We start from the raw sequence: 12,856 nt of genomic DNA on the forward strand, positions 1-12,856 counted from the left end.
AAGGGCTCCATTTCAAGCTGATGGATGGTACTTAGATATATGGTGATGATCACTTTGAGGTAGATAAAAATACTGAAAATTACAATGTTGTACACCTGAAACTTATGTAATGTTATATGCCAAATTTACCTCAATATAAATACATAAGTAGTAACATCCTAATTGGAGGCTACTTTTAAAATGCAATCACCTGTACATATAAACAGCAAAGAAATAAAAACTAGTCTAGAAAGGAAAAAAAAAATCTCTCTCATGAGTTTAGGGTGTTAGCCATGTTAACTGTTGTGAAGTACAAATCTGTAAGATTTTCTCAATCAGCTCTAAAGTTAGATTTCTACGTTCCTTCATAAAACTTCCCTCTGCTTCCTACTCTAAGGAATAGGCTAGGATAATGCATAAATATATAAGCACTTACTCCTTCTGCCGAGGGTCACTAATGATGTGGCCTATCCTCTCAGTACTTATGCTGGTCTCCTGCAAAGGCAAGAAGACAAGAGTGTCATCTAACCACAGAAAACAAAGTATGATCTGTCATCAAGTTCACACTTTCCCAAAACTGTGCCAGCAACCTCAAAGGCACATGTCAAATGTCAATCTTAAAACCCAACAGCAAGTTTATTTCTTTTTATGGGAATCTATTTTAAAAGGTTATTCTAGACTTTTCTCCAGTGTTCCAAAAAAAGTCATTACAAACCTTGTTTACTATATTATATAGCATTTTAATACAGTGAGTTATTAAAGTATATAGTAGAAAAAACAACTTTTAAAAATCCAACAACAGCTGATTATTAACAGGCTGCACACCAAACTCCCTCAGATCATATGATTACAGCCCCAAAAACCATCATGATGGGAAATTTACCCAGTCCTCACTGGTAACACCTAAAATCTGCTAACTAAATGTACACATATTAAAGGAATTTTGTAACTTAAAAAAAAACTGTTACTCTATCTTGTCTGTTAAGCATCATCTCTTAGAGTAAAACAGATGTTTGTACAAATTGGTCCTTAAATTTAGGGTTCTTAAGACTATAATATGAAATCTTACCCATAACACCACAAGCAAATCAGAAACTAATCACCTCCAAAAAAATTAAAAACTGGCACAAGGCACTCACCCTTCATTTAACTTGAGTGCATTTACAATGAATGCCTATGACTGTACCTGGGGAAGTGTGCTGATAGTACATGAATAAGAGTTATACACATATGAGTTAAGTGATAAGATGAGAGAGGGTAAGTCATGGGCGTGAATGTCAAGCCTGTTACATTTGTTACTGGGCAAACATTATGATCGGTATTCATTTATGTGTGCGGATTAGCCTAAAATATTAGGGTTACTACATTTTAGCAGAACTGACTCTAGAAAAATTGATGCGAGGTCAGATTCTGGGCGGGAGTGGAGCTAAATGAAATGGCTTCACATACTGTATTCTTCACATTCTTCATCCCTTACACACATACCTCCTGGTCACAGACATAGCCATAGTAGTGGGGCCAAGGGAAAGGATAGGAGAAAAATGAGCTATTTGTTACTGCAGAAAAATTATTAACTTAAAGTGCCGTAATGTTTAAATTTACAGTTTATTACTGTGTAAATTACAAGCAGTACTTTGCGTAATTAGCAGCTCGCTGGCAGAGAGCTGTGAATGAAACTCATTATTTATGATTACAATTTAGAAAAAGAGCAGAGAGGTAGGGGAGGGGGAAGTAGGGGGGCAGAACATTGACCTCTGCTAGAAATGACAAATATCCCTTTAAGGTGATGAAGATGAATTAAACAAGTAAATATTATCCTATTCATTTGAAATTCTCAGAGGCACATCCAATAGGCCCTAGAGTTTCCTTTCAGGCAAGCTAAAGGAAGCCTTCAAGATGAACTGATTTACTTCTCTGGAAATGGAAGGCTCTTATTTTATAGGAGCTGAAACAAAGTAAGGTAGATAGTAGGTAAAACATTATCTTTCAAGCCTAACTAATACACAGAAAAAATAAAACCATCTCTCTGCTTCCTACTCCCAACCTCCTGCCTCCCTCCACCTCATGTACTCCTACCCTATTAGCTGTCCTATTAACTAAGAATAAGCTCCCAGAATAGCAAAAGGAGCATTTTCTTGTCTGAGAAATCAATGAGCCAAAAGAAGATGATATCGTTCTTCCAATAATCAAATGTTTTTCTAATTAAGAGATTTGAAATTGAATTTAAAGATTAAAAATATCTCCGTTCACCTGGAAATAAACAATTCTCTATTTCAACTACAGAACAGTAGCTCCCTGAGGGTAGCCAGGCTGTGGCTGTGATCACTTGTACCTAGCCTGGCACAGAGCCTGACACTTGGTAGGCATTCTAAATATTTATGCAGTGAATGAATTAATGTTCTGAGATGCCTCTCACTCCCTTACCTTTTGCCCACCACCATTTTCTCTAACTAGGTATGAGCCCCAGGCTCAACTTACCTTCAATCTCAAAGCTAGAGTAAAAAGTTAATTAAAATAATTTTTAGGAGTACCTGGGTGGGTCAGTCAGTTAAATGTCTGCCTTCAGCTCAGGTCATGATCCCAGGGTACTAAGACTGAGCCCTGCGTGGGGCTCCCTGCTCAGTGGGGAGCCTGCTTATCCCTCTTCTTGTACCCCTCCCCCCACTCATGCTCTCTCTCACTCTCTCTCAAATAATAATCTTTTTCTAAAAATAATTTTTAAAATTTAAATTAGAAAAGATAAAAGTACAACTGAGTTTAATTCTCTCTTCTGCTACTTCCATTTACCTAGCTTCTTTGAACCCAAGTTTTCCTCATCTGCTAAGTGGAAACATCAACTGTTCTACAAGGTTGTTGGAAGGATTAAATGAACTGGGTGTCCAGCAGAGCCCTTGGGCAAAGGCAGAACTGCATAAGTGGTAGAAATTCCTCCCTCATGGCCAAGGAGAAGCTGTGAAATCTGAGGTTTTCTTTCCAGTTTTTGTTTTTTTTTTTTTAACGAATTCTAGAGTCAAAGTTAGGACAGAAGAAGCATTCATGAATTCAGGAGGAGTCATAAAGAAGCCAAGAGTATTTTAACTTCTACAATAATGATATAAGATTAATCAAAAGAGTAGAAGAGGGATCCTTGGGTGGCGCAGTGGTTTGGCATCTGCCTTTGGCCCAGGGCGTGATCCTGGAGACCCGGGATCGAATCCCACGTCAGGCTCCCGGTGCATGGAGCCTGCTTCTCCCTCTGCCTATGTCTCTGCCTCTCTCTCTCTCTGTGACTATCATAAATAAATAAAAAAACTTAGAAAAAAATAAATTAAAAAAAAAAAGAGTAGAAGAGACAAGATCAGGCCTGTAGATTTATAGACAAACTGTCATAACAGTGTTTGCTTTGTCAAAACTTCTGTATGAGTTAAGCTTCATCTTTTATGTGTGTATCCATTTATATTTTATATAAGGTTCATTCTTATGAACTTGCAAAATATTTCAGTTGGCTTCATTTACTCCAGGGGAGTTCTGCAGCACCTTTGATTATCAAGGTACACAAATCCCAAAGGGAAAATACTGTCTTCCCAGTGAGCCCAGTAGACAGTGAGAGCAGTTACCTTCCCAGCAAGCCTTCTTCGGCCCTTTCTGAGGCATCGAGCTGCAGCTCCAGGCAGACGATTCAAGCGGGCATGGTACCCTAAAAAAAAAGAAAGTCCTCAGAAACAGAAGGCAGAAGACTCCTTAGTGATGATATGCCTCTAGTATACCAAAGGCCTTCCTCCCCAGGATCTTACTAAACTGACCCTTAAGCTAGTATCACTAGTCTATTTACCAAGGATTTATTATTATCATGCCTTTGCAGTATGATCATAGGTGTGTCTTTACCTCTGACCTAGGCATCCTCACCTACAAAGGTGGGATAATCACTTGCTCAGTCCTATCTTACATAGCTGATCTGAAGACTCAGGAAAGGTAGCACAGGAAAGGTACTCTATAAACTGAAAACACCACACAAATATAAGGCACCATCAACAATTTCTAATTACAAATTAAATTCTAGTTATTATCTCAAAAACATGTAAGTCATAAAATAATAGTAAAAATACCCTGTAGAGTATAAGCCCATTTTTTCTAGTTGCTCTATGTGTTCTACACATTAAAAAAACACAAATGGAAGAATCCACACCAAAGTGTTATCAATGACACTGTCTCTGGGTATGGAATTATAGGCATATACTTGTGTGCATTTTAAGAGGTCCATAAAGAACTTTCAGAAATGGTCACTGAAACGTTTCATGAAAGTTATTACAGTAGCAAACATGTGCCTGACAGGCAATAATCTTTACCAAGAGCCAACTGTTTTGAAAAGGATTCTCAATCATCCAAATTCATTGTAACAAAATGCTACAGGAGTTAACAGCTCTCGGCATAATTCTGATCACCAAGAGATGCCCAATAAATACTTGATAACTGACTAACCGATTGATTACTGATTACTGGGCACCCTAGAATCATAAATTTATAGAGCTAAAAGAAACCTCTGCAACAGTTTGCTCAAAATCGCTATGATTTAAACTGATGACCCCAATGGCCCAAGGAAATAAAGTGACTGTCACAGTCCCAGAGCTAAGAAGATAGTACTGGAGAATATTATCACCACAGTTCCTTCCCCTTGTCCTAGGCGCTTTCCACTCTACATCCTTGCTACATCCTAAGTAAAGGAAGAGCAAAGGGAAAGGAAGTATTTGTGTTTAAGTCCATAATAATAGAATAAAATAAAAGTTATTTAAGGAAATTATTTTAAAATCATCCAATTAAAAAAAATGTCATTATACCTTGTATGTGAATGTTCTTACTGAAATCTGTTCTCTTCCAAGATCCAATACTTCAGGTTCCCACTGAGCACTCCATAGCCCATCGGTTTCACAGCAGGTAAGCAGCAGTGACACGCTGCTAGGCTTCCTAAATCTGGCACAAATGGCAATAGCAAGCTGAAGGAATGCCCTGCTAATAGATATCCCAAGAGTCTCCATAGGTTGATTTAGGTACGAATGGAGAACCTCAAGCTTTGAGACTCACCCTTGAATCTTCTAGAAAAATCCCTGGACTAGCTCCAAAATTCAGATAATTAATGCATGCTTAGAGGCATGAGTATGCTTGCCATGGGATGATTCTCCCCAAAGAGAACCATAAAAGTGTGGAGCATTTTGGTCTTCTCAGAACTTACCTCTTTGAGCTGGTCGAGAAGGTAAAAGGAATGTGGAATCAGAAAGTTTATCCAGTCCAGAATCCATTCTTTCTACTTCAGAGCAATGATCAGGAGCCCACTTGGGCAGAAGATTAGGAACAGTGAATCCTGGGACACACTCTCCCTCATAGAACCAATCACTCTGCTCATCATCCCCTAAAATAAAGAGATCATATCAAAAGCTGGATAAATCTCACTGGCTACGATACTGCCACTACACAAAGCTCGTAAGTTGGAATTTTAACATGCTCCATGGAAAGCCAAATGGGAGGATGGATTCTCAGGGCTATAGATTTGATTATACTTTTCAAATAAAGCCAAACACAAAAAAATTGTTTTGATCCCTCTTCTTGATTCATATTATGATGAAGACTAGAGTATCAACTCATTTCACATACTGTTTTATACTGGACCTCTTTTGAGAGTAAAAAACTAATAAAGTTATCATTTACTAAATCCTTAGCACCTATGAGGGTCCATGCTAAAAATCTGTAAGTATGCTATCTCTTCTAAATCCTACACTAATTCCAACTTATAAATGAGGCAACTAAAGCCCAGAGAAGGCAAATCAAGTCAGTAAATGATGAAACCAAGATCTGAACCCAAAGCCTGACTAACTCCAAAGCCTTAACACAAAAATAAACTGCCTCTTATGTACCATTCTATGGTATAAATGGACTTGGGAGTTCAAAGCCCACAAATGTTTCTCAACTCAAAACTAGTATTCCTGAGGGATGTAATATTTGCATTTCTCATAATAGGAGAATAAAAACTGTATACCATACCTCAATTCTTCCTTGGTACCCCATTAATGGGACAAAAAATTACCTTGACACTAGCAATCCAAGCAACCAGGAAAAAACTAGAGACAAGCAATATAACTCCCCACGGCTTGTCATGAAGTTAACACCAGTTCCCCAAGGCGAGACTCTTCACCACCAACAAAGTCACGACTAGACCCATATAGCCACTCTTGGTTCAAACCTCTTTCTACTGGCGAGGATGAAACATCTCAGTTTGCAACAGAACTGGTTCCCCCCCCCCCAAAAAAAAGAACTCGTTCCCGTCCACAAAAAGTAGTAAGACAGATAAGTTTAGGTCTGCCACTCCATACTCCTTTCAAAATAGCAAGAATGAAGGAAATTATCCCAAGAATATCTAAAGAGTTCACAATGGATTCATTCTCTAAGGTTTGCTGGATCCCTGGAAAACTGCTCAGGCCAAGTTAAACACATGAAGCATCAGATTCATGAGTTACTAACATGGATGGGCCAGATAATAACTTTACACTCACCTTGGAAATCTCTAAAAAGGAAAATGAAATGCCCATAAAAAAATTTACTCAAAGTGTTCCCTTACAAAACCACACCACCAACAGCTGTTTCTCTAGAACACTGGTTCTCAAACTTCAATGTGCTTCAAAAGGAGCAGAAAGGGTTGTCAGAACACAGATTGCGGGCCCCTACCCCCTCAAAGTTTCCAATTCTGGTCCAGGAAGGATCAAAAATTTGCATTTCTAACAAGTTCCCTAGTGATGCTAAGCTTACTCCAGGACTACATTTTGAGAACCACTATCCTGACAGCCTCTCATCAAATCAGGTACACAAATGATAGGCTAAAGAATTAAGAATTAGTTTCTTTAGATGAACTAAAGATAGGCTTTAGAATTAACGATTAGCTTCTCTGCATGTCACTATACTAATTCCTTTCTTATTCATAAGCATTCCTTAGGCCATTTATTAAATAGTTAGCTAGAGCATATTTCCTGAAGACAACTGGTATCCCATATTGGGGTTTGTTTGGGGTTTTTTTTGGGGGGGAAGAGAGGGTTCTTAAGCATTCACTCAAGCTTTTTGAGAACACAAAAAAGGACTCACTGAACTGGAGGAAACCTTGTGAAATCATCTAGACCAACAGTCTCCAACTCTGGGTTCATTAAGATGCATGATGCAGCAGCTCCCCCAAAAACTATTGCCAGAGAATAAGGAAGAGCCTGCTGGGTTAGGCTCCAGACTTCTCTCCTCCTGCTTTAACCAAAATAGCTTTAGCTGCTTTATAATCTGAGCTTCTACATCTAATTCTGTTTGAGGGAGAAGAAGGAGAATTTCCCCCTTATCTGGGTTTCCCAGTAACTATTTATTAAGATCTTACTATACATAAATATATACACATATATATATACATATATATACATACATATATATATATATATATATATATATATATATATATATATATAGTATGCCAGCCATATACATATATGCCAGGTAACATGTTACCCACTGTAGTTGCAAAAAATAAAAAAATAAAATAAATTGCTGCTTTGGAAGGTTTTAATGGAAAAGACACATACCTATAAACAATAATGTCATATGGTAAGTGATAAGAAAGCACTAAGTACAGGGAAAGAAAAAGTAAGGGTTCTAGAAGATGATACCTGCACTGAGTGTGTTATCAGTTGGAATCCTCAGGAAATGCAAACATATTTAATGGATAATCGAGACTTTAATGAAGTGACTGTTTACAAAAGTGTAGACAGTATTAAGAGGTACCAATAAGGGATGATGAAGTACCCTGGAGCTGCATGGTAGGGAATCTTTACCCTTCCTAAACCTGAAGCAGCAAGGAGAAAGAATGGTTATCAGAAACCAGAGAAAGGTGATCCCTGGGTGGCTCAGCAGTTTAGCACCTGCCTTTGGCCCAGGGCTTGGAGTCCCGGGATTAAGTCCCACGTCGGGCTCCCTAATGGAGCCTGCTTCTCCCTCTGCCTGTGTCTTTGCCTCTGTGTCTCTTATGAATAAATAAATAAAATCTTGAAAGAAAGAAAGAAAGAAAGAAAAAGAAAGAAAGAAAGAAAGAAAGAAAGAAAGAAAGAAAGAAAGAAAGAAAGAAAGAAAGAAAAGAAGAAAAAAAGAAAGAAGAAAGAAAGAAAGAAATCAGAGAAAACTTAGGTAATATAGAAGGCTGCCAAATAAAAAGGGAGCCAGGGAAAGCTACAATCCAATGTGGTAGACTGCATTACTGTTTCCAATGCTTCACTACCTCCTTATGATAATACATCCATGCCTTCTGCCATTTACCATAGAGTTCCAGAGCTTTCTCCTTGAGATAGAGCATACTTCTTCATACCAGCTTCTCATATAACTTGCTTTAGGTAGTAAAACATTAGCAGACCTAATTCAAGCATAAGCTTTAAATATGTATGGATGTTCTGGTTTGGTTATTTAGCATTCATGTTTCCCAGCATGACAAGTCCAGCCACATATAGTCATTGCTCCTCTGATGGAGGTCTCAAGATAAGATACGCTGAGTAGATACAAACCTAACTTAAAGCCTGGAGACCAGCTGAGCCCAGGTTAGATCAGCTAAACCATAGCCAACCCCCAGCCCCATACCAAGAAATAAATGTGGTAAACAACTGAAATTCTGGGGCTGTTAACAGTATTATCATGATAAAAACTTGACTAATACACTATCTCATTCACCTTTCTCCATTCCTCTGCTAATGCCTCCTATTGATCAAACCCAAAAAAACCCACTGATGTAGTCCATAAATAAGCGCTAGAGGAGCAAAAGGACAACTGTGTATGACCAACCATTCAAGAAAAGGTAAGGATGAAATTTCTGGCAAAGACACCGGCAGAAACAGAAACATGGAAGCAAGGAATAACATAGCTTTGTGCTGAGAACCCCAAGTATCTAAATATCATCAAATATGTGAAGTTGACACAGAGAGGAAAGCTGAGGCTATAGAATATTCTAAAATCTTCCATCATAAACCAAGGATTCCTTTAGTAGAAAGGTTTCCCAAAGGCCAAACTTGATGTGTCGTAACAGGTCCACACTTTCTTAACCTTGGATAATTAAACATCAGAATCTTTAAAACACATTATAAGGGGCACCCCTGGCTGGCTCAGTGGGTTAAGCATCTGCCTTCAGCTCAGGTCATGATCCTGGGGTCCTGGGATGGAGCCCCGAGTCAGGCTCCCAGAATAGCAGAGAGCTTGCTTCTCCCTATCCTCCCTGTTCATGCTCTTTCTTGCTATGTCTCTCTCTCAAATAAATAAATAAAATCTTTAAAAAAGAGAGAGAGAGACTTTATAATACTTCATAGAACAGTATATAAGCAAAGAAAAAGGAACATTTGTAATTCTAAATAGAATGCACTAGGTTCATTTACAGAAAGACAATCAGACTTCCCTGGTAGGAGACAAAAGAATCAAGACCCTAGCTGCAACATACGTGGGAGTATACACACACAGCCTCTAGTGACACTAGCTCCCTCAGAATCAGAAAGGGACAGAAGCGCTCCTGGGTGGCTCAGTGGTTAAACATCTGCCCTTGGCTCAGGTCGTGAACTTGGGGTCCTGGGATCAAATTGCACATCCAGGCTTCTCACAGGAAGCCTGCTTCTCCTTCTGCCTATGTCTCTGCACTTCTATCTCTGTGTCTCTCATGAATAAATAAACAAAATCTTAAAAAATTAGAAGAAAGAAAGGGACAAAAATGTACTCACAACAATCTCCATCACAGTAGGAAGTTCAGCAACTCTATCCACGCCCACAACTCTGAGGCATGGGTGAGATACCCTCCCCCATGATCTCTCTCCAAAATCAGAACTTGGATCCTGAGTCTCACAGTTCCAGGATTCCTCCAGTTACTAGGAAGCCTATCTGGATCAATCTGGACATTTAGCCATTGTGCAATGTCCTTCAATCACTTAACCCTTAAAGAAAAATTATTAGGTCACAGAGGTAAAAGGGACTTTAAGACATTTACAAATCCCTTATTTAGATTAATAGAACTAAAGTCCAAAGAAGCTATATGAAACTACTATTGGTACAAAATTAGTGTGGTCCTAGCAAGTCTACAGGATAAAACAAAGTTTCAGATTATTATTTAGGTTGTAAAAATAAAGAACTGGTAATTAAGATATCCCAGCCTTATTCACAGTGTTCTATACTAAACTTTAGGAGTTTTAGGGCGGGGGGTGGGGGTGACTGGGTGGCAGGCACTGAGGTGGGCACTTGACAGGATGAGCATGGGTGTTATTCTGTATGCTGACAAATTGAACACCAATAAAAAATAAATTTATTAAAAATAAATAAATAAATAAAATAAACTTTAGGAGTTTTAAAATTAGAAAGAAGATGTTTTCTATAATATATTAAGCTAGAACAATTAAGCTCACTTATAAATAAGGTTATAAAAATTATTTCTTATGTAAAATGAAGAATGTTTTAATATACAATAAAAGACTATAATATAGAAGATACTTTTTGGTGCTAATAAAATTGGCAACTTTCCAAAGTCCCATCCTTGACACTATATTCCCCTAATCAATGATTCTTAAAAGTCTGAACTACCTGCATAAAAATCATTGCAGATACTTGTGAAAAATTCAGATTCCAGGGGCCAACTCTAGACCAATTTGATTTCTAGGAGCTCAGGAATTTTAACAGGTGACTTTTATATGCTCTGAAGTTTGAGAACCATTGCCATAGACAACCACCATCTTCTCAGTAGGTCATTCCTCTAATCATTAGAATCTTCCCAGAAATACTGAACCAACCTCCCAAAGCTGGGATCAAGATTACCTTGCCTTCCTTCGTCGTTGGTAAAGAGTCCTGTGTCACTGCTGCTACACACACTGCTGGTTTCACTGGAAAAAGAGTCAAACACAAGAGAACATATCAGTCCTATGAAAAACAAAGCGGTGCCCTTTCTTCTGGTTTTCAAATTGAACATCCCAAGTTTCCCTAATTTCACTCCAGTTCATTAGCCAATGAGAAATGTAAATTTCACACTCAAGCCATAGAAGAAAGCTTATTAAAGCTTTTACTTATATTTCAAAGTACTTTATAAATATCTAAAGTCACAGAAGTAATCTCAACCTGGCTAGGTATATCAAACAACACAAATTTAAAAATTTACCAACCCATTTTATTTTTAAATACTGTCAACTATCAGTTTCAAATGAAACTATACAACTTTAAGACATCTAACATATATCAAGTTTTCTCCCCATTTACACAGTGGCTAACAAAAGTCCATGAACAGGAAAGAAAGTCAATATGACCAAAATTATGTTTTCTAAATTTAATGTCTCCCTGATATGAAGTGGGTACAACAAAACTCATTTTCAAAACAGAAGGTTAAAATTAAAAATATAAAAACAAATGCCATGTGAAACCCATTGAAATAAAAACTTTGCCCTATAGAATTCTGCTCAGTTGGCTTCATTTCACAACCTATTGCTAACAATTGATTCTGCCTCCTTGGATGCTGTATTTCTTTTGCCTAATCGTCCTTAAATTTGATTGATCTGGTTCAAGAAAAATTTCTCTATTTTTTACATATATTATATGAGCTATTTCCTTGATTGGGAGTGTTTCCTTCCAAGCTAGTCAATTTTTTTCACCTACTCTACAAGATGGAAAAAAACCAAAGCAAGAAACATTATCATACTGTATAAGGAATAGGCTTGGCAAAATCCCAGTCTACATTTCTGGAACAAAAATATGAAAATATTTTGTATTTTGCAACATTTCCAAGTATCTTGTCAACACTAAATCCTTAAAATGCTGATTAAGTAGCAATGCTTTCCTCACTTATCTCTGAATAGATCCAAGATATTTGCTATAGCAAGAGCCAATAAAACATACTCGATTTCTTTAAAGATTCTTTCATTTTATTTTCTTCTGTACTTGTGAGAACTTTCTCACATGTCATTCCAAGAAATGCCCTACAAAACTATACCACCAGATTTTGATGGATTTAGAATCCTCAAAGAGCTGTAGTTAAATCCAGAAGACATCCCCACTGAGTTCTGCACTCTTCCTACCTCTGAGTTCAAGGAACTGCACCTCTTGAATATAATGGTGTTATTTTTTGCTTTTGGAAAATTCCTAAGAATATCAGTGGTCTAACTCCCTTGAATTCTACTACACATTTTCTCATATTACTACTTTATTATCCTCCTCTGGCCTTAAAGATAAAGCATATTTGACATTTTTTAACTCCTCTTGAGAGTAAGGAGAGCTTAAAAAGTACATTAGGCCATCGAACAAATATTCTATCCCACCATCATGTCATTTACTTTAGCACTATCACTAACTGAGATTTAGTGATCAGCAAACAACAGCCTGCCATCTATTTTTGCATGACCTGTGAGCTAAGAGTGTTTTTTTTACAGTTTAAATGACTTGGGGTAAAAAAAAAAAAAGGAAAAGGAAAAGAAAAAGAAAAAGAAAAAATATTAAAGAGTATTTTCTGACATGTGGGAATGATATGAAATTCAAATTTCAGTGTCCATAAATAAAATTTTATTGGAACATAGCCACAGTTATTCATTTACATATCATCGATGGCTGCTTTCATACTACAACAGCAAAGTTGAGTAGCTGCAACACAGAACATATCACATATAAATCCCTAAAATATTTACTAATCTGGCTCTTTACAGAAGTTTGCTGATCCCTGCTCTACATGTATTACAAGTTCTACTCCGTTGAGTATTTAACAATTAAAAAAACAGTTTGCTTTATTACCAAATCTATCAATTCTTTTCCCCATTCATTTCCAGCCACTTATAAGTACTACAAGATACAGTGCTTCCTTGATCCTTTTCACATGGGTTCCATTCTCTCC

At 37.4% G+C, this 12,856-nt stretch overlaps 1 protein-coding gene across 3 annotated transcripts in view; it reads right to left on the reverse strand.

Annotated features, from left to right (window-relative positions):
• The window catches only part of GPATCH2L (G-patch domain containing 2 like), a 55,543-nt gene that overhangs the window by 27,944 nt on the left and 14,743 nt on the right, over window positions 1-12,856 (reverse strand). For all 3 annotated transcript variants that reach the window (XM_055303728.1, XM_055303727.1, XM_055303729.1), the window contains exons 3-6: window positions 10,804-10,868; window positions 5,186-5,362; window positions 3,576-3,655; window positions 416-474 (exon numbers count right to left, since the gene is read on the reverse strand). In XM_055303728.1, coding sequence (XP_055159703.1) covers window positions 416-474; window positions 3,576-3,655; window positions 5,186-5,362; window positions 10,804-10,868 — 381 coding nt within the window. The remainder of the gene's footprint in view (window positions 1-415; window positions 475-3,575; window positions 3,656-5,185; window positions 5,363-10,803; window positions 10,869-12,856) is intronic.

The sequence above is a fragment of the Nyctereutes procyonoides genome, unplaced genomic scaffold (genome assembly GCF_905146905.1).
Source record: "Nyctereutes procyonoides isolate TBG_1078 unplaced genomic scaffold, NYPRO_anot_genome, whole genome shotgun sequence".
NCBI classification, from domain to species: Eukaryota; Metazoa; Chordata; class Mammalia; order Carnivora; family Canidae; genus Nyctereutes; species Nyctereutes procyonoides.